The 26,162-nt window shown below is 42.4% G+C and overlaps 1 protein-coding gene across 1 annotated transcript in view; it reads left to right on the top strand.

Annotated features, from left to right (window-relative positions):
• The window catches only part of LOC118829639 (death-associated protein kinase 3-like), a 180,530-nt gene that overhangs the window by 108,088 nt on the left and 46,280 nt on the right, over positions 1 to 26,162 (top strand). Inside the window, exons 6-7 of the mRNA XM_036736577.1 lie at positions 5,884 to 6,105; positions 24,057 to 24,195. Coding sequence (XP_036592472.1) covers positions 5,884 to 6,105; positions 24,057 to 24,195 — 361 coding nt within the window. The remainder of the gene's footprint in view (positions 1 to 5,883; positions 6,106 to 24,056; positions 24,196 to 26,162) is intronic.

Raw genomic sequence — 26,162 nt, 5'->3', positions numbered from 1 at the left:
GTCTTGAGGCAGGATTTGAACTCAGTTCTTCCTGATTCCCAATTCGAGCACTCTTTCCATTATCCCACACTGCTTCCCTAGATGCTAGTCTTTAGAACAGTGCATTGAACTTAATAGCTGCTTAAGACATATTTGTTCACATAATAGTCTTCGGGGGTGGGGGTGGAGAAGAGACCTGATAAAGCTTTCCAAATGGGGATCATTGGGCTTTCGTGATTTCTGTAGCTTATTTCTCCCCTTTGTTCAGTCATGTCTTACTCTTCATGACCCCATTTGGGGTTTTCTTGGCAAAGATACTAGAGTGGCTTGCCATTTCCTTCTCCAGCTCATTTTACAGATGAGGAAACTGAGGTAGACAGGGTTAAGTGACTTGCCCAGAGTCACCCAAGCTAGTAAGTGTCTGAGGCTGGATTTGAACTCAGGAAGATGAATCTTCCTGATTCCAGGCCCAGTGTTCTGGACATTGCACTGCCTTGCTGACCCATTTCTCCCATAGGCTGTTCCATCACCTTCTAGTTACTGGGTCTCTAGCAAGTTTCAGTGACAGCTTTGGGCCATGGCAGATTCTTTTTGTGATCTCCACTTATCTTAAGGAATCCTTTTCTCATTTTGTTTCTTTACCCAATCTCTGTTAATAGAAAAGCCCCAAAGTTTCTGATGCTAAGAACTCCTTGGTAGCTTTGGAAAACACCAGCTTCCCTGTCTGTCCCAGTTTGGGATTCAAGTCCATAATGCAGACCCCTGGCTGTGGCCTCTTCTGCTTTCAGCATTCAGCCTGAATTTATCAAGCACATACCCTGTGCCAATCACTGTGCCAAGCACTGGGGATGCACAGAAGGAGGGGAAAACTGTGCTGTCAAGGAGCTCACAGTCAAATGGAGGTGATGACTTGCAAATAGCTATGTTGTTATTCAGTTGTGTCCAACTCTTTGTGACCCTGTTTGTAGTTTTCCTGGCAAAGATACTGGAGTAGTTTGCTGTTTCTTTCTCTGGCTCATTTTTACAGATGAGGAAACTGAGGCAGACGAGGTGAAATGACTTGCCCAGGTCACAGAGCCAGTAAACGTCTGAGGCTGGATTTGAACTTGGGTCTTCTTGACTCTCAGCCCAGCACCCTTTCACTGCACCACCTAGACATCCAGACAGAGCTATGTACAAACAAGATTTGTGCAGGATAAATTGAGCTCATCTCAGAGGAAGTACACTAAGATTAAAGAGGACTGAGAAAGGCTAATTTGTGGACAGTGGGACTTAAGCCCTGCAATGTTGGAAAATAAAGATAAGCCCAAGGCAGCATGCCTGTCCTCAGGGAGCTGATAGTCTAGCTGGGAAGAAGTGTAAGGAAGCAAAGAACGATAAAGGGCCACACCGGAGGAGTGGAAGGAATTCCTCATATGTGTCATCTGATAGAGTGGAAGAAGGATAGATTTGGAGTCAGAAGGCCTGGATTCAAATTCTGGCACACCAACCTCTCTAAGCCTCAGTTTCCTCACCTTTAAAAAATGAACTAGAGAAGGAAATGGCAAATCACTTCAGTATCTTTGCCAAGAAAACCCCTGAAATGGGGTCACGAAGAGTTGGACGTGACTGAAATGACCGAACGACAGCAACAGACCTCAAAGCCCTGTGTAAATGTGAGGTGTGAAACCTGATCCGGGCTTTTAAAGGAAGTAGAATTTGGGATGATTTCCAAGTTCTCTCTTAGGGCATCGGTATCAGCTGGAATGAGCCAGAGCATGGATTATTGCAGGAGATAGCGAGGATGGGACTGACCCGCATGGAGCCTCGTAGACTTCAGTGACCCTCCTATTCACAGCGGATCTAAATGAGACCTGGGAGCAAGAAGGAGGAGCTCCAGGCTGGGGCTCGTGCCAGGCACGGGTCTCTAGTGAGACTCCGGTCCACAGAAAGCCTCTCCCATCATAAGGAGAATGCTAAATGAGTCTCAGTTCTGTCTGGTATTCTATTAGTCACCCACTCTTAAAATACTTCCCTCTGTGTGTGTGTGTGTGTGTGTGTGTGTGTGTGTGTGTGTGTGTGTGTGATAGGAAGACTCCAGCACTCAGCCTGACCAACATTAACCTCTCACATTTAACTGCTGCTCTGCAACGAGAAAGTCTGCCAGCAAGTGCAAATTACATTCATTCTCCCCTAGAAGCTTAAAGGGGAATTTTAAAAAGTCCAGCGTCAGAGGGACGTCACTGCTCCCCTTTAACACAGACAAGTGGAAGATGGTTCAAGGTGACCTGCACTTTCTATGGGTGGAGATCCTGTTCCCAGAAAACTGTCTCTCCCTTCCCCCTGCCCCCACCTTGGGTTCAAATTTGCTAGTCTGTGAAATAGTGATGGAGAGGACAGAGCGTAGGGCTAACAGTAGGAGAATTGGGCCCTGCCCCGAATTAGCTTGGACAAGGTGCCTTACTAAACCTCAACTGTCAACCCTACCTGCCTTACCGGATAATTGTGAGGATCAAAGAAGAGATCTGGGAAAAGTGTAAAGCACTATTTAAATGTGATGTGCTTACTATTTGTTAGTTAATTAGGAGAGAGAAGAGAACAAGGCTATCTTGATTTTTGGCAACATTGGTAGGATTTTGGCAGTACACACAATTGGAAGGGATGTTCAGGATATGATGAATGAGGCTTAGTTTGACCATAAGGGCCTGGCAGGAAGTATTTTTAAGTGATTCAATTTAATTCAGTTCACCTGACATTTATTAAACTCCATCCTAGGGCAGAAGCCTGTGCTAGTCACCAGGAAAGATACAGAGATAAATAATGCCACGTGGAAGCATTTGAGGGGATGCTGGGATGACTAGATGAGGCAGTGGGATGTTCGTCTTGGTGCTAAATGGGTGGGCTTGGCTTTGGTCTGAGTCAGATCTAAAGCGGATGGCTTAAAGCCAGCATTGGGCCTAATAATAGTGGCAGGGTTAATGTATGGTTTCAAATATGTTTCTTTCAGTGAAGTCTTTCTAGCTCCCTGCTGCCCTCAGGGATTTCTCCCCTTCTCTGAATATCTATAATCCTTGGTCATGGGGTTTCCATCTCCTACTCTGTCACGACATCACCAGTATTATTGTCTTAAATTATTCCCTCTCTTTTCATGTATTTATACTATGTCTTTCCAATTTTATATCTATGCCTCTGTCCTTTACCAATAATAATGTTGTTCAGTTGGGTTCGACTCTTTGTGACTCCATGGACCATAGCATGCTGATACAATCCGGGTGGTTTTCTCAACAAAGATATTGGAGTGGTTGGCCATTTCCTTCTCCAGCAGATTAAGACAAACTGAGGTTAAGTGCATTACCCAGGGTCACACAGCTATTAAGTGTCTGAGACTGGATTTTGGAATTTAGGTCTTCCTGACTCCATTCCCAGCACTCTATCCACTAAGGCACCTAGCTGCCTCCAATAACAATAATATCTAACATTAGCATAGCACTTTGTAAACCTTAAAGTGCTACATTAATAATAATAATTTGTTGTTGCTCAGTCATGTTAGACTCTTCATGACCCCAGTGGGGGTTTTCTTGGCAAAGATACTGGAGCAGTTTGCCATTTCCTTCTTCAGCTCCTTTTACAGATGAGGAAACTGAGGCAAACAGGGAAAAGTGACTTGCCCAGGGTCACACAGCTAGTGTTTGAGACCAGATGTGAACTCAGGAAGATGAGTGAGTCTTCCTGACTCCAGGCCCAGCACTCTATACACTGTGCCACCTAGCTGCCTGTAATATAATGATAATAGCTAACAATAATATAGCACTTTAAGGTTTGCAAAGTGATCTATTTAAAAAGAAGGAAATAAGCATTTATTAAGCACCTACTATTTGCCAGGCATTCTGCTAAGCACCTTTACAAATGTTATCTCATTTGGTCCTCACTCCCTAGATACCTGGGAGGTGGGTGCTATGATTATCTCCATTTTACTGTTGAGAAAGCTGAGGCAAACTGATGTTAGGTGACTTGCTCAGGGTCACACAGATAGGAATCCTCTGAGGCTGGTTCTGAATTCAGGTTTTCCTAACTCCAGGCCTAACACTTTATCCACTATGCTACTAATCACTTCTATATGTAATGATAATAAGAATGATAATAATAGTGCCTGCCATGTGCTAGGCATTGGGCTAAGCCCTTTACAAATATTATGTCATTTGAATCTCATAAGAACCCCAGGAGGTAGAGTGTTTGTTACATTTTACAGATGAAGAAGCTGAGACTCACAGGAGTCAGTGACTTGCCCAGGGGGGCACAGCTAGTGAGTGCCTGAGGCAGGATTTAAACTCGGGTTTTCCTGACTCCGAAGGTAGAATCTATATTTGATTTTATGCCCAGCACTTTGCTGAGCTCAGGAAAGGAGGTCAGTAAATATTTGTAGATTGATTTTAGTTCCTGTGTGTGCTGCTTCCTGACTCTGGGATGTCCTTATGGTTTCCTCTGGATTGGAGTGACTTTCTGAAGTTAGAGTCAGTTTCTCTCGTCTCCTAATGGTAATGGTCATTCTGTTGTCCCTAAATGAATGTGTGCAAAAGACAAGGGAGACTGGTTTATACGAACATAGGATTTAGGATGCTTAGAGACCATCTCACCCAGCCAACTTATTTAACAGATGAAGACCCTTAGAGAGAGACAGAGATAGAGAAACAGATGGACAGACAAAGAGAGAGACAGGTACACAGAGACAGGTAGACACAGAAAGGCAGAGAGAGATAGACAGACAGAAGAAAGAGACAGACACAGGGAATAAAGAGATTTTACTGGAGTAACTTAAATAATAAGGTACAGAGTCAGAATTTGAACCCTGGTCTTCTGACTTCAAATGCAGTGCCTTCTGCACCAGCATGTGTTGATTGTTCTTCATTAAATTTTCTAAGCCTGACTTCATCACCTAATTCTTTCTAGCCCCAGGGACTCTGTGGGCAATGGTGGGAGTATAGGCAAAGAACAGGGTTAGAGCAGTCTCTGATAAGACTAGCGTGTACCCAGTGGCGTAGGCCCCTTAGTAGTTTCCAGTGAGTGGCAGGTGCAAAAGCTAGTTCTTCTACCTCTCTGCTTCCTTGTAAAATGATCATGGGAAAGTCTTCCCAGATGCCTCCGTTCTCCTGGTATAGCCATATCCCAGAGAACAGAAGGGAAGACATTTTTGAGATGAGCCAGCCCACCTGTATGAAGCCCAATGTAAGTAATTTTCTGTCCTGTTACTGGTTATGGATGTCTACTCAATGTAGAAGAATGTTTTACCATGCTCCTCTTCTCCTTTTCATCATGCATCATCATCATATTAAGATGTCTCACCAAAGTCCCACAATTCATGACCCAGCCTGACATAGCTCTCTACCTTCATAAGTCACTGTGGCTTTTTTGGCCTATTTCCTTATCTATCAAAGAAAGGGCGTTGTACTGAATGACGTTTTCTGCCCCTTTCAACTCTAAATCTATTATTCTATTACAATAATTACTAGGTTCACCAACTTCTCCCTTTGTTCTGGTCTTGAGGTAACTTGGTTTAGGAATCCAGAGTCCTTGGACCTAACCATGGCTCAGCTAATAACTAACTCATTGTGTGACCTTACCCTCTCTGGGCCTCAGCATTCTCATTTTTTACTGAGAGTAAATGGGATAGATGCCCTTTCCTATCTCATAGGATACATAATTGAAATTCTGACATGAAAGCATATTAATGGTAATAAAGCAAATTAATGGTAAAAGAAATAAATGGTAATAGTGTTATTGACATCTAAGCTAGAATTACAACTTCTCTCATTATTCAAATGCTTAGAAAATCTGATTTTGCAAGTGTTCATTGCTGTTGGTTATTTTTATTGTTATGATGGTTGTGATTGTACATCAGCGTTCTGGTGTGGATTTGTGTTTCTGCAGTGGCCAGTTTGCCATAGTGAAGAAATGCCGGGAGAAGAGCACCGGGGCCGAGTATGCTGCCAAATTCATCAAGAAACGGCAGAGCCAGGCAAGCCGTCGAGGGGTACAGCGGGAGGAGATCGAGAGGGAGGTGCACATTCTGCAGCAGATCCTGCACCCCAACGTGATCAAACTTCACGATGTCTATGAGAACCGAACAGATGTGGTCCTCATCCTTGAGCTGTGAGTGGAAGCTTCTCCTTGTCTACACACACAGACTAGCTGGGGAAACCAAGGACAGGAAAAAAAAAACGTGGTGGGGTGAGTGAGGGGGAGAAGTGGAAAGAGAAGGGCTAAGGGCAGGCAGGCAGGCATCAGTCCATCAACAAGCACTTACTGAGTGCCTACTAGGTGTCAGACACTGTTCTAGGCCCGAGGATATAGAGGGCTTATGTTACTTTATATATGAGAAGGTGGTTTATAAATTCTAAAGTGCCATATAAGCTTATGTGTTATTAAAAATTTTTTAAAAATTTAAAAAGTGAGATAGCCTGCCCTCAAGGAGCTTCCATTCTACTGGATGGATACAAGTTCATGGATAAATACGTCATCTCTGACTCCTCACTGTCGGTCACCCCACATAGCTAATCAGTAGCCAAATCTCACCTTCCTACCTTTAAGACATTTTTTGCATCTGACTCTTTTCCACTCACACAGCTTATACTGTAGTTCAGGCTTCCATCCCCTCCCACCTAGATTATTGTGACTGACTCCTAATTAGTCTCCCTGGTTCTTGTCTCCCTCCGCTCTGGTACCCTCTGCACCCAGCTGCCAAAGTGATCCCTTAAGTGCAGATCTGACCAAATCAGCCCCTGTTCAGTAAATCCCAGTGCCCTTCTATTGCCACTGGATAAAATGCCAGCACCTCAGTTTGGCTTTTAAAGCTCGAAACTAACTTTCCAGCTCCATGGGACACTGCTCTCTCTTCCGTGCTCTGCACTGATCTTCAGGTAGCTAGACTGTTGTATTGGGTGGAGCACCAGGCCTTGAGTCAGGAAGAGCTGAGTTCAAATCCTGCCTCAGACACTTGCCAGCTGTGCGAGCCTGGGCAAGTCACTTTAGCACTGTCTGCCTCAGTTTCATCAGCTGTACAATTGGGATTGTAATAGCACCCACCTCCCAGGATTGTTGTAAGGATCAAATGGGATAATAATCGTAAAGCACTTAGCGTAGTACCTGGTACATAATCAGTACTATATAAACGTTAACTACTATTATTATTATTATTAAGCATCTGCTTTCTATTCCTTAAACATGCCGCCGCATCTCTCAACTCCGTATCTTTACACGGACCGCGCACCCTGCCAGAATGCCCTCTCTCCTGACCTCTGCCTCATAGAATAGTGCTTTTCCTTTAAGAATCCTCTCCCTTATCAAGCCAGTCCTGATCCTCTCAGACTACCTTGTATTTAAGGTGTTCAGTCGTGCCTGACTCTGTGACCCCATTTGGGGTTTTCTTGGCAGAGATCCTGGAGCGGTTTGCCGTTTCCTTCTTCAGCTCATTTTTACAGATGAGGAAACTGAGGCATCAAGCAAAGCTAAGTGACTTGCCTGGGGTCACACAGCTGGCAAGTGTCTAAGGCCAGATTTGAACTCAGGAGGTTGAGTCTTCTTGACTCCAGGCCCAGCACTCTATCCGCTGCTCCATCTCGTATTTATTCTTTTTACATTTATTCTGTATATGATGCATATTCGTTGTGTCCGCTATTAGCAGATTAGCTCCTTGAGATCAGGGATTGCTTCATTCCTCCTACTTCTATCTCCAGCAGTTAGCATAGCAGTGCCTGGGACATAGTAGGTGTTTAACAAATGCTTGGTGATCGATTGAAAAAATAAACACCCAGGGACTAGGGGAGCGCTAACACCTGGAGAGCTCAGGAAAGGCCTCTTGAAGGACACAGGAAACATCAGATGTGCAAGTAGGTCTGGAAAGGTTTGGCAGAGGCAGGGAGATGAGGTCAGCCACCAGCAACTTCCCTTTATAGTTAATCACTGCAGTCCTGCATTCAGAAACACAGACTGAGCAAGGGGGAGGAGGAGCTGTCCAGGACAGGGTGTCTCTCTATTAGAAGAGACAAAGGGTCATAGGGGTCTCACTTGGTCTAAGTCTGAGCCAAGGAACCTGAAGGGGAAAAAAAAAAAACAAAAACCAGAACCCTTCACTGGAAATGATTTTTGGCCTAGATGTGAAATATGGAAAAAAGATGAGATGGTAGTGGAAACAGGAATGATGGAGGAAGAAGATAAGAAGAAAGGGAAAGGTCTCTTTTGGTTGTTAGGGGAAAATAAACATACGCAATTAAAGCTGTCTGTCTTCTAACCCTCTAATAATACATATGTATAAGCAGCATAGTTTAAGGGGGAAAACCCCTTAAACTGAATTTGGGATCGGAAAACCTATATCTTTGATCCAGTACTTACTAGCTGCATGACCTTAGATAAGTCATTAGCTGGCTCGAGCCTTAATTTCCTCTCCTATAAAATGGGGATAATACTTGTACTATCTACATGATGGGGTTGTTTTGGAGCTTGTGTTGAATTATATATGAGAAAGTGGTTTATAAACTCTAAAGTGCTATATAAGCTTATGCGTTATTAAAAATAATTTGCTACTGCTTAGTTGTTTCAGTTAGATCTGACTCTTGGTGACCCTATTTGGGGTTTTCTTTGCAAAGATACTAGAATAGTTTGCCATTTCTTTCTGCAGCTCATTTTACAAATTAAAAAAGGCAAACAGGAGGGGCAGCTAGGTGGCACAGTGAGTAGAGCACTGGCCCTGGAGTCAGGAGGACCTGAGTTCAGATGTGACCTCAGACACTTGACACACTTACTAGCTATGTGACCTTGGGCAAGTCACTTAACCCCAATTGCCCTACCTTCCTCCCTGCAAAAAAACAGAAAAAAAGAAAAAAAAAAGTCAAACAAGGCTAAGTGATTTGCCCAAGGTCACATGGCTAGTAAGTGTCTGAGGCCAAATTTGAACCTGGGTCTTCCTGACTCCAGGCCCTGTGTTCTATCTACTGTGCCACCTAAATTTTTTTTAAAAAATATAATTAAATAAAATTAATTTAGTTATATGATTCAAATAGAATTAAATTAGTCAACTAAAATTTATTTAATTAAAAAGTAATCAAATTAGCTGTCAGAGGCCTGACTTAGCATGCTAACTGCTATAGAGGCAGCTAAGTGTCTCAGTGGACAATGATTTTCAAGTCAGGAAGACCTGAAGTAGTCTTCTACTTCTACTTAAAAGCTGAACGATCCCGGTGAAGTAACTTAACCCACTCTCAGCCTCAGTTTCTTTACCTGTAAAATGAGCATAACCATAGTACCCACGTCAGAGGATTGTTGTCTGGAACAAATGAGATAGTGTGTAAAACACCCTGACGATCTATCAGTCAACAAGCATTTATTAGGTGCTTAATAAGTAACTCCTACTTTGCTAGGAGCTAGGGATACAAAGAAAGCCAAAAAACCCCCAAAAAAACCCAAAACCCCAAACCCTCCAAAACCATTATCTGATCTCCAGGAGTCCACAGCCTAAGGGGTGAGATAACATTCGGTCAACTCTCCACCAACAAGAGATATATGGGTTAAATCGGAGATAATTAAGAGAGGGAAGGCATTATAATTAAGGCAGACTGGGAAAAGCCTTGCAAACCTGAAAGAACTATTAAATTTCCTCCCCCTCCACATGGATGTTTGCTCTGTGCCCATCTTGGTGCTAGAGCCGTAAAAAAGAAACCATTAGAGAATGCAATATTATTAATGGTTAAAGGGCAGACTGTGTGCCATAGACTATAAATTCTATAAAAATTCAGGGAAGGGTGAGGTCACTTTGGACTTCAGTAGTCAAGGAAGGAAGGAAGGAAGGCAGGCAGGCAGAAATGGGTCTCCATATGGGCCAGGGTTCAGATGGGGGTGGGGAGGGATGAGATGTAATTTTCATAACTTGTATGTACATTCATTCCTGTTTCTCTTGCTTCTCTGACTAGTTAGAAGGCTTTTTGAGAGCAGGACCTTTTAAAATTTTTTTTTGCTTGACCTAGACTACATCCATTTGCCCTGTGGAGTGATCACCACATGCTTGGCAAATTGGAAAAATCATTCAAACATGCTCTAGTCTGCTTATCTCTCTGATGCCTGTGGTCACTCTAGAGCTATGGGCCAAGTCCACTTCCCCTAATGCTGTCATTTATTAGGAATACTTCCCCCAGAAGTGGAATCTAGGTAGGTCAAAATTTAAAAACATATAGAACTTTAGATAATAATAACGATAGCTAGCACTTACATAATACCTTAAAGTTTTCAAATTGCTTTACATATGGTATTTCATCTGTTCCTCACCAACAGTCCTGTGAGCTAAGTGCTATCATTAGAGGAGATTAAGTAACTTTCTCTGGGCCACACAGTTTACAGTATCTTGAAGCTAGATTTGAACTCTGGTCTTCTTGACTTCAAGTCTATCGCTATCTACTCTTCCCTAAAGATCACAAGATTTAGGGGCTGGACGGAATCTTAGATGTCATCTATTCAACCCCTGCCTCCCACCCTGCCACCCCCCCATTTTACAGCTATGGAAACAGAGGCTCAGAGAGGAATTTCCTTAAGTTCACATAACTCCTAAGTTCATTTATTCAGCGTCTACTGTGTGTAAGAAACTGCTCCAGATGCTGTGGAAATGCCAAAAAAAAAAGTATAGCTAGACCCCGCCCCCCATTCTTTAGGAACTTCCAATCTAGTAGGAGAGACAAAGCCTACATGTATGAAAAGTTAACTATTGGTAAAAAAGCTGAATAATAGCTCAAGACAGTAGTAAGCAGAAATTATGATAATAACTGAAATCAAGCAACCACCAAATAGTTATTAAGCACGTATTTTGTACCAAGCACTGTGCTAGAGGCTGGGGATACAAATACAAATAAGGGATGTGGTTACTGGAACAAGTAAGGATCTTAAATGTTTAGATCTTTTAAAAGAATGAAAACTGCTATCTATACGGTAACTCATCTGAACTTCATAACAATCTTGTGTGATGTGCCCGTTTTACAAACAAGAAACTGAGGCTTAGAAATGTTGAGTAATTTGCCCAATGGTCCCGAAAGGAAGAGACATCAAGAAACTGTACATGAAAAGCAGCCAAAGAATTACACAGGGAGTATCACTGGGGGTGGGGATTATGGGAGGGAGAGCTTCTCTGTAGGCTGGGATGGCCTGGGTCAATGGCATTGTGGAAGAAGGAAGCAGGATTGGAGCGGAGGGAATCATACCCAGGTGGGTGTTGTAGGACTGGATATTCTGGTGGCTTCACTCCTTTGGGAGCCCTGACTGAGAGGAAAACTGGGGAGCTGAATCACACTTGGAGTCTGATGAGTATAGCTCCAAGCTGATTCAGGCTTTGAGTCTAATGATGGGATTTTTTTCTGAGCCTAATAAACAGATCTGTAATTCTGGGTCTCCTGAGTACAGCGTTATCAGTTAATTACAAAAAGTTAATTTGCCTTCGGCTCAGAAATAACTGCTTGAGACAGACCTTATGGGTTGCCTGGTCTAAACGAACAGGAAATCTACCCTCAGTGTCCTTAAGAAGTCGTCTTCCAGGCTTCACCTGAAGCTATCCAATCACAGACTGCTCACTACTGCTCAAAGCTCCCCATTCTAGCTGTGGACGGGTCTGCTTCCTAAGAAGTTTTCTTTCCTTTTATAAAGCCAAAATCTGCCTCTCATCCACTTCCACCCCTTGCTTTGAATTCTTTCTTTTGGTACCAAGCAAATCTAAGCTCTCTTCAGCAGGAGTCAGATATTTAAATAAAACTATTATGTGGCCTTCCTCCCAAGTCTCCTCTCCTCCAGGCTAAACATCCCCAATTCTTTCAACCAGTCCTTGTATGCAGTGGTTTTCAGTCTTGGTTACTCACCTCTGTCGTGTCGATGCCCTTCTGAAAATGTAGTGTCTCTGATTGAGTCCTTACTTTACCTGATCGACTCCTATCCTTTCTTTGGCCTCATTTACAAAAGGAAGGAAATGATACCGTACTGGAGTGAAGACAAAGGGCTACCTCCAGAGGTTCCTGGAAGTACTGAGATCCATGATTCTAAGACAGTAATTTGAATAGCAGATGGAAATTTGCATATTATCTTTATTTGATTTGATAAATCATTTAACATCGAAATGTACAGAAATTGTCCTAACCCTTGCTTCTTTTTAAAAATGTTTTATTGATGTTTTTGGTCTTGACATCACAACCATTTCCACATCCCTTACATACTGAGCCTCTCTTGGGATAAAGAAAATGCAAATCATCTGATACAGAGACCATGCCTGTTAGAAAAGTTGAGTAGTTTGCCCAATGGTCACAAAAGGAAGAGAGATCAAGAAACTGTACATACAGAGGGAGTGTCACTGGTGGTGGGGATTATAGGAGGGAGAGCTTCTCTGTAGGCTGGGATGGCCTGGGTCAATAGCATTATGAAGAAGGAAGCAGGATTGGAATGGAGGGAATCATACCCGGGTGGATGTAACATTCTGGCCTGATAGTCTTCCACCTCTTTCACCTGAGGCAAAAGGTAGATAGATAGATATAGATGTATAGTAAGGTATAGAAGTATAAATAGACATAAACATATCTATATATCTATATACAGTTACCCCTTCTACTTGGAGACTTTCCCTATCATGGTTTCAATATATTGCTGGTTAGCATAAGAAATTAATCGGGAATTTTGGGGGAGTTTTGTGGAAGCTGCAGATGGCGCCCAACTTTTACGATAAGGTACTGTAAACACCCCATAAAGAAAAAAGAAACAATTCAAACTTCTTCTCTGGTATGAAGGGAGGGCCAAAAAATTTTACGTGGATTTTCCAGTTTGTGGGGATACCGCACCCCTAACCCCTGCGACGTGGAAGGGATGACTGTATGTATGTATGTATGCATATATACATATGTATATATAAGATGCTATGAATATCATAATATATGTATGTGTGTACACACACACACACACACACACATACGCACACATACGCACATATTCTCTCTTCTCCAGGACCTTCATTGATTTTCCCATTATTCAGAGATCAACTTTCTGTTCGAGATCATTTTTATTTACATTACTACAGTCATTCTCTATATTTATATTTGTCTATATTTTCTCTTGGTTCTACTTATTTTCCTTTGCTCATACAAATTTATCCATATTTGTTCATATGAATCTCTCCATATTTCTCTGAATTCCTGATATTTGTCATTTCTTACTGTATAATAATATTCTATCATATTCATTATACCATTTCCCCCCAGTCATTCCTTAATCAGTGAATGCTTATTTTGTTTCCAGTTCTTTTCAAACACAAAGAAACCAGCCCTTGCTTCTGCCTTCCAACCTTTACCCCTTTGTTCTCAAGGCCTTCTTGCAGCTACTGAATCAGGCTGGGCTGCTTGGTCTGGTCAGATAATTGATGGGACTCCATGGGCTTGCATACTCAACGCTGCATGAATGATGATCTGGAAGGTCAAGGGTGTAGGAGGCGTGACAGTTCATAGCAGAATTAAACGATATGAAAGGGAAAAGGATATGATGATGATGCTGTTGAACTATTTTTTTTGTTGTTTAATTAAAATTGTTTTATTCTGAACTTGAAGAATAAAAAGAAGAGGGAGCTTTTCCGTATACATGGCAGAACACAAAAAGAGGATTCTATATGAAATAGCCTGTCTTCATTTTGTGTTACTAGTTTTTTAAAAAATTATTTTTAAAAGTTATTTTTTACTTTAAAAAGAGATTATTTTCATTAAGAGATAATGAAACATACTTTTTCCTTTGGTAAGAGAGGGAAGGGACCAGTGGTACAGAATTTTGTCAGGCATGGTCTCCATATCAGTAAAATTTATTTATGAAAAAGTGATTACCACTTTTTCTTCCAAGCTATATAGTCTCTTTCCAATTCTTTCCTCCAGGGTTTTTATTTAAAATTTTAATTTCTTGCTTCATTTCTTTTAGGCATTCATGTAGTCCTTATATAAAATCCAATTTTTTTCTTTGAGTCCTCTGTTTTTGCAGTTGTTTTGAAATTAGTCTCCTTCTAAGCTGATTCTTGAGCATTGCTAGGTCTAGAACAATTTTGTTTAAACTTATATTGATATTTTTACATGGTCCATGTTTTCCCCTATGGGCCTCTCCCTCTTCCCACTCAGAAAAGAGGGAGAATTTTTTTTAGGAAAAAATAAAAAGAAGAAGGAGAGGGGGGAAAAAAAGAAGCAAAAACTGTTCCATACAGATATCCCTTCCACATTGCCGGCTTAGGGGCACGGCTTCTCCAAGATCTGGAAAATTCATGTAAAATTTTTTGGCCCTCCCATCATATCAGAGAAGTCTGAATTTTTCTTTTTCTTTTATTGGGTGTTTACAGTACTATACATATATTTTATGCATTTTTGACTTCCCAAACTTTTTCTGTGTTGTCTGCTGGCCTTCATGTATTGTCTGCAACTTCCACAAAATTCTCATTTAATTTCTTATGCCAATCTGCAAGATATCAAAACCAAGGTGGGGAAAGTCTTGCTGTGGAAGAGATAATTGTACATTGAAAAGATCTGACAATAGATGCAGTGCTCTACACCTGGGGCCCATTCCACCTCTGGAAGGAGTGAGTGGGTGGGGGTCTCTACAATAATTTCTTATATTGGGTTAGCATCTTCTTTGTTACTTACGTAGACAATCAGACCTGTAGATGTTGAGAAGAAAGAGTACTCCCTTTGAGCCAGGGTGGTCTGAGAAGTCACAGAAAGAGGTTATGGGATGTAAACTTAGCCTGGAAGGATGGACCAAGAGGAGGGGAGGGAGCATTCCAGGTAAGGTTATATCCCTCAGTTGAAAACATGCTTGGCATGTTAAGAGTATACAGTTCATAGAACTAAGTTTCCTCCCATGTGAAATATATTAACCTGTGTGGGGAACAATCAGTGAATAAGCATTTATTAAGTGCCTTCTATGTGGTAGGTCCTGTGCTGAGTCCTGGGGATATAATTCAAAAAAATGAAACAATTCCCACCCTTAAGGATGTTGTATTCTGATAGGGGAGACAACAAATATTTACATAAATGTAGGCAAAATAAAAATGAAGCCAATGAATACAAATATACACAAATTTAAATGCGAGTTAGTTTGGGAGGAAGGGCTTCATGCAGAAACTAGTCTTGGTCTCATTAGCATAGTTCTCATCACTTGATCTAAAGAGATCCAGAAACCACCCCCAGCAGTGTATTAGGGCATAAGGGAGTTAAGCTCAACATAGATCCAGGACTAGGCCTTCATCTTTCATCTTCTTCAGCCTTTGGCAGGACTGTATTTCTTATCCTTCTGTCTTTGTTCCTCATTAACCCCATCCACCTGTTCATTTATTCACTCAGCCACTTAGCAAATATTTAATGAACACCTAATGCGCACCCAAAATAGTATGAGGCACTTTGGGGAGGCTGAGATGAAAAAAATAAAAGTGGAAGATCCAATATCACTGAGTTCCTTTTACCGTTCAGAAAATCCTAATTGCTCTCATCCTGGCCCAGCCACATGGTATGACCAAGCACAGAGGGACAAGAACATTCTGTCCTCCTTCATCAGAAAGACTGTCAGGTGAAGGAGACTGACCCTCTCACCCACTCTGCTTCATACATTTTTGACTATTGTGAATTAGGAACCAATCTGGGTTTTTCTATATAAATTCTTTTTCTTTCTTATCTCCTTTTTCTTGTTTTGTGTGTTTGTGTATGAAAGCAGCTCCTGATTCCGTTTACAAATGTCGTGTCTAAATGAAAAAAATGATGATTTTCTTCCAGGCTAATTCATTCATTTATCAAACTTTTTAAAAATGACTATGGCATATGGAATATTGCGCTTACTGCTCAAGGTCACCCTGGGTGAATGCTGGGCTCTCTTTCAAGGCATTGAGTGCATCTGCCCTAGGAAAGTTGAGCAGTTAGTTGGTCCTGCCGTTTCTGGGTCCAGCTAAACTCTAAGCAAGTGGAAAATGGCGGACCAGTGACTTCACACCAAAGAGTACCTACCAGAGGTCTCCTGAGAGGCAGAATATGTAGCAGAGAAAGCTGAGCCCAACCCCTCACCCACCCTGGTATGCAGTTTATCGGACCTCCAGAGGTGTGGGTAAAAGACCTCCAAAAGGTATAGACTCCATCCACGTGGGCTAAAAACTAAAGTGGAGAAAGAGGCAAAGGCCACCTCGGTCCAGGGTGGATTGAACTCCAAGGCATTGGGAAGCTTAAGAAAAGAGGTTGGCCTTTATTTTTTCTTTTCAATTTTTAAGCTTTCAGAGGTTTGGGAATTGAAAATGCAGGTATGAAACAGCAAGAAATTATCAATGCCAAGAGGTCCGAGTTTCTATCCTTAAGGTAGTGAGGTGGTGCAGTGGGTGGAGCATTGGGTCTGGCATCAAAAAGACCTGAGTAGAAATTCAAATTCAGATACAAACTAGCTATTTGACCCTGGGCAAGTCTGCCTCAGTGTCCTCAACTGTAAAGTGGGGATAATAGCATCTACCTCCAGAGTCGTACAAATGAAAATATCTGTAAAAGTTGCTTAGCCCAGTGCGTGGCATATAGTAGGTGCTTAATAAATGTTTGTTTACTTCCTTTATATCTTAGCTTTGACACTAGTTGTATGACCCTGGATTAATTCCTTTATCTCTATAAATCTCAGTTTCCCTATTAGTATTTTTTTAAAAAGGGCAAATCATTTCACTATCTCTTCCACAAAAGAATATTGTTAGGAAAGCATGTAAACCTTAAGGTGCTATATACAAATTTGAGTTACGTGTGGAAAGGGGGCTACGCTTGGAATCAGGAGGACCTGAAATCAAATACTACCTCAAACATTTCCCGGCTTTGTGATCCTGAGCAAGTCAGTTAATGTCTATGAACTTCAGCTTTCTCATTGGTAAAATGTAGATAATAATAGCACTTCCCTCACAAGGCTATCCTGAGAATCAAATGAGACCATGTGTGTAAAATTCTCCAAGAAACTTCAGGCATTCGTTAAATTTCAGCTGTTGTCCTCCTCAGCATCAAGCAATGTTAGCCCAGTTATATTTCACTTCTCCTGAGAATAACCACGTCACTGCTGTTTGCCAACCCCATTTTGCAGATGTGGGATAATCGAGGCCCAAGATCGCACGCTGAGTCTTAGGAAAGTGGGTGCTTGGTCTCTGTGTTTCTTAGTCCTGTGCCCTAGGCTCAAGTACCAGCTTGCTCCTTCAGTGGCCTAAGATAGCTCCCTGTCCAGGCACCTGCTGTTTCTGGGGTGGAGGAGGGGAGAGATTGAGTACACATCTATTTGGATGATCTCACTGGGCAGATATGTCTAGAAAATAGCACACCGGTTTCTGTCCCCAACACAAAGCCATTGGCTTCAGGCCTACGCAGGCTAACTCTGCCATTTTGTTATAGACCCCGGAGTTCAGTTGTGTGATCCTATGGAGTTCTTCCCCAATTTCTTTGAAGAGTTATGAGCTGGACTTTGGAGTATCTCCAAGCTACTGCTGCTATGGCCTCACTGGTGTGTGAAGCCTGACAAATGGCAACCTCTGGGAGCTTCCTCTCCCGTAACTGCAGGAACAAGGTTTCCAGATCTGATTGCATATCTAGAAATTTCAGGAGCAAAGCCCTCCCCATGCTGGCTCCCCACTCCCCATCACACACAGACACACACAGACACACAGACACACACACACACCCTTTTGCAGCCATTGGAAATGTACCTCCTCATGCAGAGCCCTCTGCTGCAGTCTGGGAGGCTGCCTGCTGCCCCCACTTCTCTTGGCTCATCCTCACCTCTCTGCTTTTGCTCATGTTTACACATACAGTTACTCTCCCTCCTTCTCCTTTCTAAAGCCTACCATCCTCCGCAGGACCCTGCTCAGATTCTGTCTCCTCCTTGATGCTGTTTCTGCCCACCCCCTCCCACACTAACCAAATCAAATCGAACATTTCTGCCTTCTCCAAACTCCTCTTGCATTGGTAGTTTGTGCCGCACAAATGAGCATTTGATTAATCGCTTTCCATTGGTCTTATAGCTGGGTGGCACAGTGGGTAGAACACTGGGCCTGGAGTCAAGAAGGCTCATCTTCCTGAGTTCAAATCCTGTCCCAGACACTTCCTAGCTGTGTGACCCTGGGCAAGTCACTTAACCCTGTTTGCCTCAGTTTCCTCCTCTGTAAAATGAGCTGAAGGAGAAAATGGCAAACCACTCCAGGATCTTTGCCAAGAAAACCCCAAGTGGAGTCATGAAGAGTCAGATGAGACTGAACAATAACGGAGTTAAACCGGGAGATGAGTAAAGGAAAATGAGGTAAATGGGACTTTAGCTGAAGGAAGCTAGAAGATGAAAAGGAAGAACATTCCAGGAATAGGGGACAGCTCGTAAGAAGGTTTGGGATCAGGAGATTGTTGATATTCTCTTACTCCTTCCATTTCCCCAAAAGACCATCTGAACTTGCTGATACCAAATCCAACACTCCTTCCTCTTACAACTCACATTTGTATAGCATTTTAAGATTTATAAAATGTTTTTCTCGTATTCTTCCCTCTCTTTTAAAAATACAGATAGGGAAACTGAGACTCCTAGGGGTTAAATGATTCAGGGTCATTCAACTAGTAGGTGTCAAAGCTGAGACTGCTGCTTTGATGGAACTAGGATTTTATCGGCGTGGGCATCCTCCACACTGATCACAGATCGCAAGTCTTCCACGCCTCCTCCTCTTGTGTGATTCTTGTTTGTTTCCATAGATTGCCCCAAAGAGGATCTATGCGGTTCATTGGGAGCTTTCCTCTGCTCAGGGGAGACAGTGTCCAGGACCAACACCAGGCTGTTGCCTCGTCCTGGCTATGTGACCACTTCCCCACCTTTTTTCAGTTATGCTTGTCCTCAGTGTCTTTTGTTGCCACTTCTCTTTGATGGCCGCATCATCATTGGTAGTGCGTTGCTGCCTACACCCACCCACCAGGCCTCTTTTTTTTTTTTTTTTTTTGCACTTTGAGTTGCTTGTTAAATTTGAGTCTTCCGAGTTTGCAATGTTCCATGAGTCACAACCATGTACTGTCATCACTGTACTGAGAATTTTAGAGCTGGCTCTAGAGCAGGGGATCTCAACTCTGTGTGTGTGTGTGTGTGTGTGTGTGTGTGTGTGTATGTGTGTGTGTGTGAGAGAGAGAGAGGGAGAGAGAGATATGGAAGGCCCCTTTGGCAATACAGGGAAGCCTGTAGCCTCTCAGAATAATGTTTTCACATGCATGAAATAAAATATAGGGTACCCCAAAAGTCTTAGTGCCATTTTATGTAATCAAAGCTATTGAAACTTAAAACTTCACTGAGACTTTTGGGATCCTCTGTAGGGTGGGATTACAATGGAAACCAGTTATACCGAGTTATCAAAACATCTTTAAAAAAAAACAACCAAATTCACAGATCTGAGATTAACATCCCTGATCTAGAGGTTCTGGATGGTAGCGATGGGTCAGGAGAGTGTCCAGAAGCAAGAAATCCCTGAAGTCCTATCCCTCAGACTATGACAGTTGACCCAGGCTGCACAATAGACCTTCTTTCTTGACTGCCATTCCACAGCATCCTGTCTCTCTCTCTGCCCAGTCTCCAGCCTAGCAGCGTCCACACATCTTCCCCCTCCCCCCACCCAACTGGGAACATGTGATTGAATAGCTGACATTTATCTAGAACTTTCTAGTTTTCAGAGTACTTTAAATGGCAAAAATAAATATATAAACAATAAATTATCTCATGCGACCTTCTAACCCCTTTGGGGTTTTTGCAGCTCCAGGATGTCTGGTGACTTGCATAAGATTGGTATCAGAGCAGGGCTTCAGTCCCAGCCTTCTGCCTACAGACCCAGGGACCTTTCCATGACAGCTCGGCCGCCTCTGTCAATGAGCATTCACTGTGGCCACTTCAAGGAGAAAGCTGTGAGAGTCTAGCCAGCAGGGTCATTTTTGCTGGGCCATTCACACTGTGCCTCCCACATGTTGTAGACATTTTGATACTGCCGAAGTTAGGTTAGAAATGACACAGACAGCCTTGGAGGAAAAGAGAAGCCACCAAAGGGAAGTATACATCCTGAGGAAAGGGGGATGAATGTCCATCTGCTTGGCTAATGACAAAGGGGAGGCTGCAGTGTTACGGGGCTAATGATACATTTGTATACCGGTTCTCTGGCATTTTTTAAAAAAAGCAATCCATGGAAGACTTAGGAGAGAGACTGGTATGAAAAATCTTTATTTAAATTGGAAAGATTTCTCTACCACCACACCCCCCAAACTTGTTTGTTGAAGTGTGTGTCTGTTTGTCCTGTGCTCAAAAAGCTTCAGTACTTCTCTTCTGCTTCCAGGATAAAAACCAAACTCCTTTGTCTGGCATGTAAATCTCTTCCCAATCTGGTTTCAACTTATCTTTCCATACTGATATATTATCTCCCCCACCCCAATTGTAATCTCTCTTCTAGACAAATTGGCCTATTAAATGTTCTCTTTTTATGGCATTCCATTTCTTGACTTGGTGATGAGACATAGGCTGTTTCCCAAGCATGGAATTTTCTATCTCTGTCTTTTGAAATCTCTAGCCTTCTTCAAAGTTCATCTCAAGTGTTATACCTGAGTCCTGATTCCTCAGTTGTTAGTGACCCATCTCATTATTTAACATTTATTTTATATATAGTTTATATCTATTTATCCATGGACATGTCATTTTCCCACAGAAGAATGTAGTCTCCTTGAGGTCACAGATGACTGTTTTTGTCTTTCTTTCAGCAGAAGCCGGCATACAGTACGAGCTTAATAAGTGCTCATATCTTTCGTTGTTCCTTTCCTTTTTATCCCCAGTACCTAGAAGAGGGCCTTGGTATATAGCAGGTCTTTAATAAATGATTGTCAAATTGTTGAATTTCATGACTACCAGCCTCACTGGCCTCTGGAATGACTGTAAGGGTGGGGAATACCCAAAGTAGGGATGGGGGGTAGGTGTGGCAGAGGGCAACATCTTCCCACTATGGACTTTATATGGAGGAACCCACAGGGCTCTTTCAGAGCTAATGGGGTAGTCTAGACCAGTGATGTCAAACTCACATAGAAACTAGGGCCACCAAGCTGGTTCCTGTGGTCTGCACATTGACTTAGAAAACCACATATTAACATTATGTATGTTTTATTGTGTTTTTATTTATTTTGTTAAATGTTTCCCAGTTACATTTTAATGGTGGGAGGGCACTGGAAGACCTGTGTTTGACACCTCTAATCTAGAAAATAGGAAGAATTTGCAGGTGATGAAAATTGCTGATGGGTAACTGAAGGAGAATAGGAAAACTACCTCCTTAATGACTTTTAAAGAAAGGAAAGTGATGGTTATGCTGCTTTAGGTGCTTCTGGCTCTTCCTGGAGATAGAGGGACTGATTTATATAACCCCTTAATCCAGAATTCTATGGTGACTTCAAAAGACACAATAGTTCCTAGGCACACACCCCAGGCAAGTGTTTATTGGAGCAGGAATAGCTTCACAGGGTGTTTATACCATGAATTTCCTACATCCTTTTTTCTATAACCCATCAATGTCACCAGAACACAGCTGTTTGGGCTGTAGAGTACAAGAAAAGGCTGTCCACTATGATGCATCCTGAGCGGAAGGAAGACTCGCGCGTCTCTTAAGGATAAGCAGGAATGGGGAGAAAATCCCAGCAGGAAAGGGCTTTTCCCAAGCAGTCAACCAACAAACCAGACACCACTGAGGGCAAAATACGTATCTGAGGCCAAGCATTTTTTTTATGATATCTGGTGCTAGAAAGCAGACAGTAATCTAGGTGTGTAAAATATGATCAAAAGAAATCTTGATCCTGGGCTTCAGTTAATATTTTATGTCATTATTGGAAGGCCCAAGCCATCTTTCAGTCAATTAAGAAATATTTATTAAGGTCCCACTAGGGGCCATGTGTATGCACTGTGCTAGGCTCTGGGGGTACAAAGACAGAAATGAAAATCTCTTCCCTCGAATAGCTTACATTCTATCGAGGGAAACAACTTACCAGCCCTACCTCTCTCAGCCACACCCCCAGTTTCCAATTTATGTATCTTCTATATGCTTTCCTATGCACATGTTGTCTGCCCCCAATAGAATATAAGTTTCTTGAGGGCAGGGACTGTTTAATTTTTGTTTTTATAACACTAACACTTGGAACAGTTCCTAGCACATAGTAGGGTCTTAATAAGTAAGTACTTGTTGATTGGTTAATGTACACACATATAAACAGACACAAAATTTGCCCAAAGTTAGTGCAAGCTAATTTTGTACAGGAGGCACTAGTAGCTGGGGATGTCTGGAAAGGCCTCATGGCAAGAGGAGTCATTTGAACCATACCCTGAAGGCAAGCTAGGGATTCTAAAAGGCAGATCTGGGCGGGGCAGAGAGGGGGGAGGGAGGCATGCAGAGGCATAGAGATGGAAATAAACTGGCCGGTGTGAGCCACAAAAAGAAAGCCAAGTTTCGTTGGACCCTGGTGGAGTGTATGAAGTAGGCAAGATTGGAGCCAGGTACAGAATAGAAATTTGTGTTCACAGGAAGAGGCAGTAGGGATCCACAGCAGGTTATTGAGCCAGAGAGTGACTTTTGTCCAACCTGTGCTTTAGGAATATTACTTTGGCAGCTGGTTGGAGGATGGATTGGTGTAGGGAGAAACTTGTGTTGGAGGCCCATTAGGAAGCTACCACAATAGTCCCGGCAAGAGATGATGAGGGCCTGAACTAGGAGAGGTGGCCATTGGAGTGGAGAGAAGAAGGTAGATATGAGAAATATTGTAGAGGTTTAAAAAAAAAAAAGACAGGATTTGGCAATGGAATGAATATGTGGGTTGAGTGAGAGTGAAGAGTCCTTGAACCTAAGCCAGGATTTCTTAATTTTTGTCTTTGTCATTTGAACTGGTTATATGACCTTGGGGCTCTGCACCTATGACCCTCTGATCCTCTTCTTCTTTCCTACTGCTTCTTTGGCCCCCATTTGTCACTGCTTAAACCAATTAGATGGACGCAGTCCCTCAGGGCGTCTAGTGTACCCCTGAAGTCTGCCCTTGTCATTTATTCTGATGTTGTTTTCACCGTAAGTTTACAATCTAAAGAACAAGCACACATGACAGATGGGGAAGAAACACAGAAGCAAGGAAGACTTCTGATGACAGCTAAGATGTGCAGACTAAAGGGGATATTACAATGTACACAGGTATTGTTCAGCCATTTCCGTCATATCTGACCTTGGCACAGATACTGGAATGGTTTGCCATTTCTTTCTCCAGCTCATTTTACAGATGGGGAAACTGAGGCAAACAGAATTAAGTGACTTGCCCAGGGTCACACAGCTACCAAGCATCTGAGGCTGGATTTGAACTCAGGTCTTCTTGACTCCAGACCTTGCACTCTATCCACTGTGCCACCCAGCTACCTCTGTATACATGTGTGTGTATATGTGTGTATGCATGTATATACATCTATTATGTATATATACACACATATATTGTGTATATATGCATACAGACACACACGTTTGTGTGTATATATGTGTGTGTGTGTGTGTGTGTATGAGGCAGCTAGGTGGAGTAGGAGATAGAACGGTGGACCTGGAGTCAAGAAGACCCCTGAGTTCAAATCCTGCCTTGGGCACTTACTAGGCATGTGACCCTGGATAAGTCACTGAACTGTTGTCTGCCTCAGTTTCCCAGTCTTTAAAATGAGGGTAATAATAACACCTACACCCCAGGGTTGTGGGTAGGCTTAAATGAGATAACATTGGTACAGCGTTTCGCAAACCTTAAAGTGCAATATAAATAAGGGCTACGTTGATGATGGTGGTGATGGTGATTTATAGAGTGTTGTAATATAGAGAAGGTGTCTCAGGAGGGAGTGAATTTAACTGAATTTCGGCCCAGGTAGGGGGAAACAAGAAGTGTCAAGATTCAGAGAAAGTAAAGATTTCATCTAGGGGTGCAGGAGGGTCAGTTTTGGGTGGGCCTCTTACCATAGCTAAATGCCCCATTGGCCAGAGCTTTCTGAGTTTCAGCTTCCGTCTCTTTGTCTTCCAGAGTTTCTGGGGGAGAGCTCTTTGATTTCCTGGCACAAAAAGAGTCTTTGAGTGAGGAGGAAGCGACCAGTTTCATTAAGCAAATCCTGGAAGGCGTTAACTACCTGCATGCCAAGAAAATTGCACACTTTGACCTCAAGGTAAGTGAAAGAGATGGAGGGAAATTTGTTCCATTGACATTTACGGAATCATAAAAATGTTCAGAGTTGGAAAAGATCTAAGAGACCACATAATTCAGCCCCTCCATTTTATTATTGTATCTTAAGGCTTTATCAATGCCCTTTCTTTTTCATAGGATAGTAGCTTTAGAGCCAGAAGGGCCCTTATTCACTCCAACTCCAAAGTTCATTTTACAGATGAAGATACTGAGACCTAGAGAGGTGGGGGGAGATGGCTGACCCACAGTGTTTAACTACAAGTTTCCTTTGTGCCCTTCATGTAGCTGTGTAGGACACGGTAGGAAGATTTCCATAGAAACTCTGAACAAGCCATTTTGCCATGCATATGTTTAGATCATCAAGAAGTAGCCTTAATTAGCAAAATTCACACCATGGATGAAGGGCTGCAAAAGAGCTGCTGGTTCTCCGGGTTCATTCTCACTTCTGTCTCTTTTGCTTCTTTTTTCAAAGGATGTAAATCCGGCAGCTAAGTGACCTGTTACCCTACTTCCCTAAACCACGTGAAATATTAGATGGGGGTAATATGTTCAGATATAAGAAAGCTCATTCTATAACCAAAGGCCTCCGTGAGTGAGTGAACGAATGAATAAATGAAAAAAATTAGGTTCTTACCTCATTCCAGTCACTGTGCTAAGCCTTAGTCATACAGAAGAACATTCTACTTGGGAGGGGGTGTACAATATGTGCATGTATTTATGTATATACACACATATATGTCTATAACTGTCAAATCTCTCTCTATATAAAATTATACATATATATGCTTATATGTGTATATGTGTGTGTGTATATACATGTAAGAGTGCTAGCCAGAGAAGGGTGTGTCTTGGGAGTCACAGGGGTGGTGAGTTGATCCATAGGGCTGCCCATTGGCACATTCTTTCCAGAAATAATGGAAAGTACAGCAGTGTTGATTGATTTAATTATTGAGACCAAAACAAGCAGAGGTCAGGGGGCGGGGGACATTGCAGCATTGGGGCAAAACCATAAAATGAGAGTGTAGCAGAAGAGAAGAGCTAAACACTAAGTTAGTCAAGCCTTAAAGTTAAGCCTTTCCTGAATTGGCTCAGCAGTGAAAGGGCTGAGATTTATGTGTGGAATCATAGAACGTTAGAGCTGGAACAGACCTCAGCAGTTACTTGATCCAGCCTCCCGTCTCGCTGATGAAGAAAGAGAAATCCAAAGAAATTCAGTGATTTGGCCAGAGCAGGGTTGAGAATAAACCCAGGGCTCTGGCCACCTCTTTGTCTGCCTTTCCTAGGTGACTGGTCATAAACCACCTCATGACCAGACAACTGTGCCTCTGCCAATTGTTTATAAAGCTTTTGAAAGTCCTCAGAAGAGGTTGCAGGAGGTTTTATAGAGTAGTCTTCATAAGATCATAGATTTAGATCTGGACAGTACCTTAGAGATCATCTCATCTAACCCCTTTATTTTAGAGATGAGAAAACTGAGACCTAGAGATGTAACACAGTTTTCCCAGAATCCCACAGGTATTCAGTGGCAGAGCCAGAATTCAGTCCCACATCCTCCAAACCCAAATCAAGCATTCTTTCCATTGTTCCACACTTTATGGCAGAATGGCGTCTCCTACAGAATCAATAGATTGAACAGACCTCTGAACCCAATGCAATAGTTAGAGCAGGAAATAAATTATCTGGGTTGGACCAACCTCTGCCTTTCTGGTAAATACTATGCACAGTCAACATGTTTTTATGTCTGCGCTGGCTCCAAGATGCGTACCTTCAAACAGGCTTCTTTTGTCATTCCTCCAGTGGAACAACCTGGCATGGGTCAGAGTAAAGATTACATGGCATCAGACCTAGGTGGTAGCCAACAAGTGTGTTATTGGTTAAACCTCCGTTTTACTCATTTTATCTCCAGGAAGCTAATTGATTTGCATAAATGAAAGCACCTTTTCCCCACCC

Source organism: Trichosurus vulpecula, chromosome 8, assembly GCF_011100635.1.
Source record: "Trichosurus vulpecula isolate mTriVul1 chromosome 8, mTriVul1.pri, whole genome shotgun sequence".
Lineage (NCBI taxonomy): Eukaryota > Metazoa > Chordata > Mammalia > Diprotodontia > Phalangeridae > Trichosurus > Trichosurus vulpecula.
Note: the sequence above shows the minus strand (reverse complement) of the source record. Positions and strands in the feature narration are given on the sequence as shown.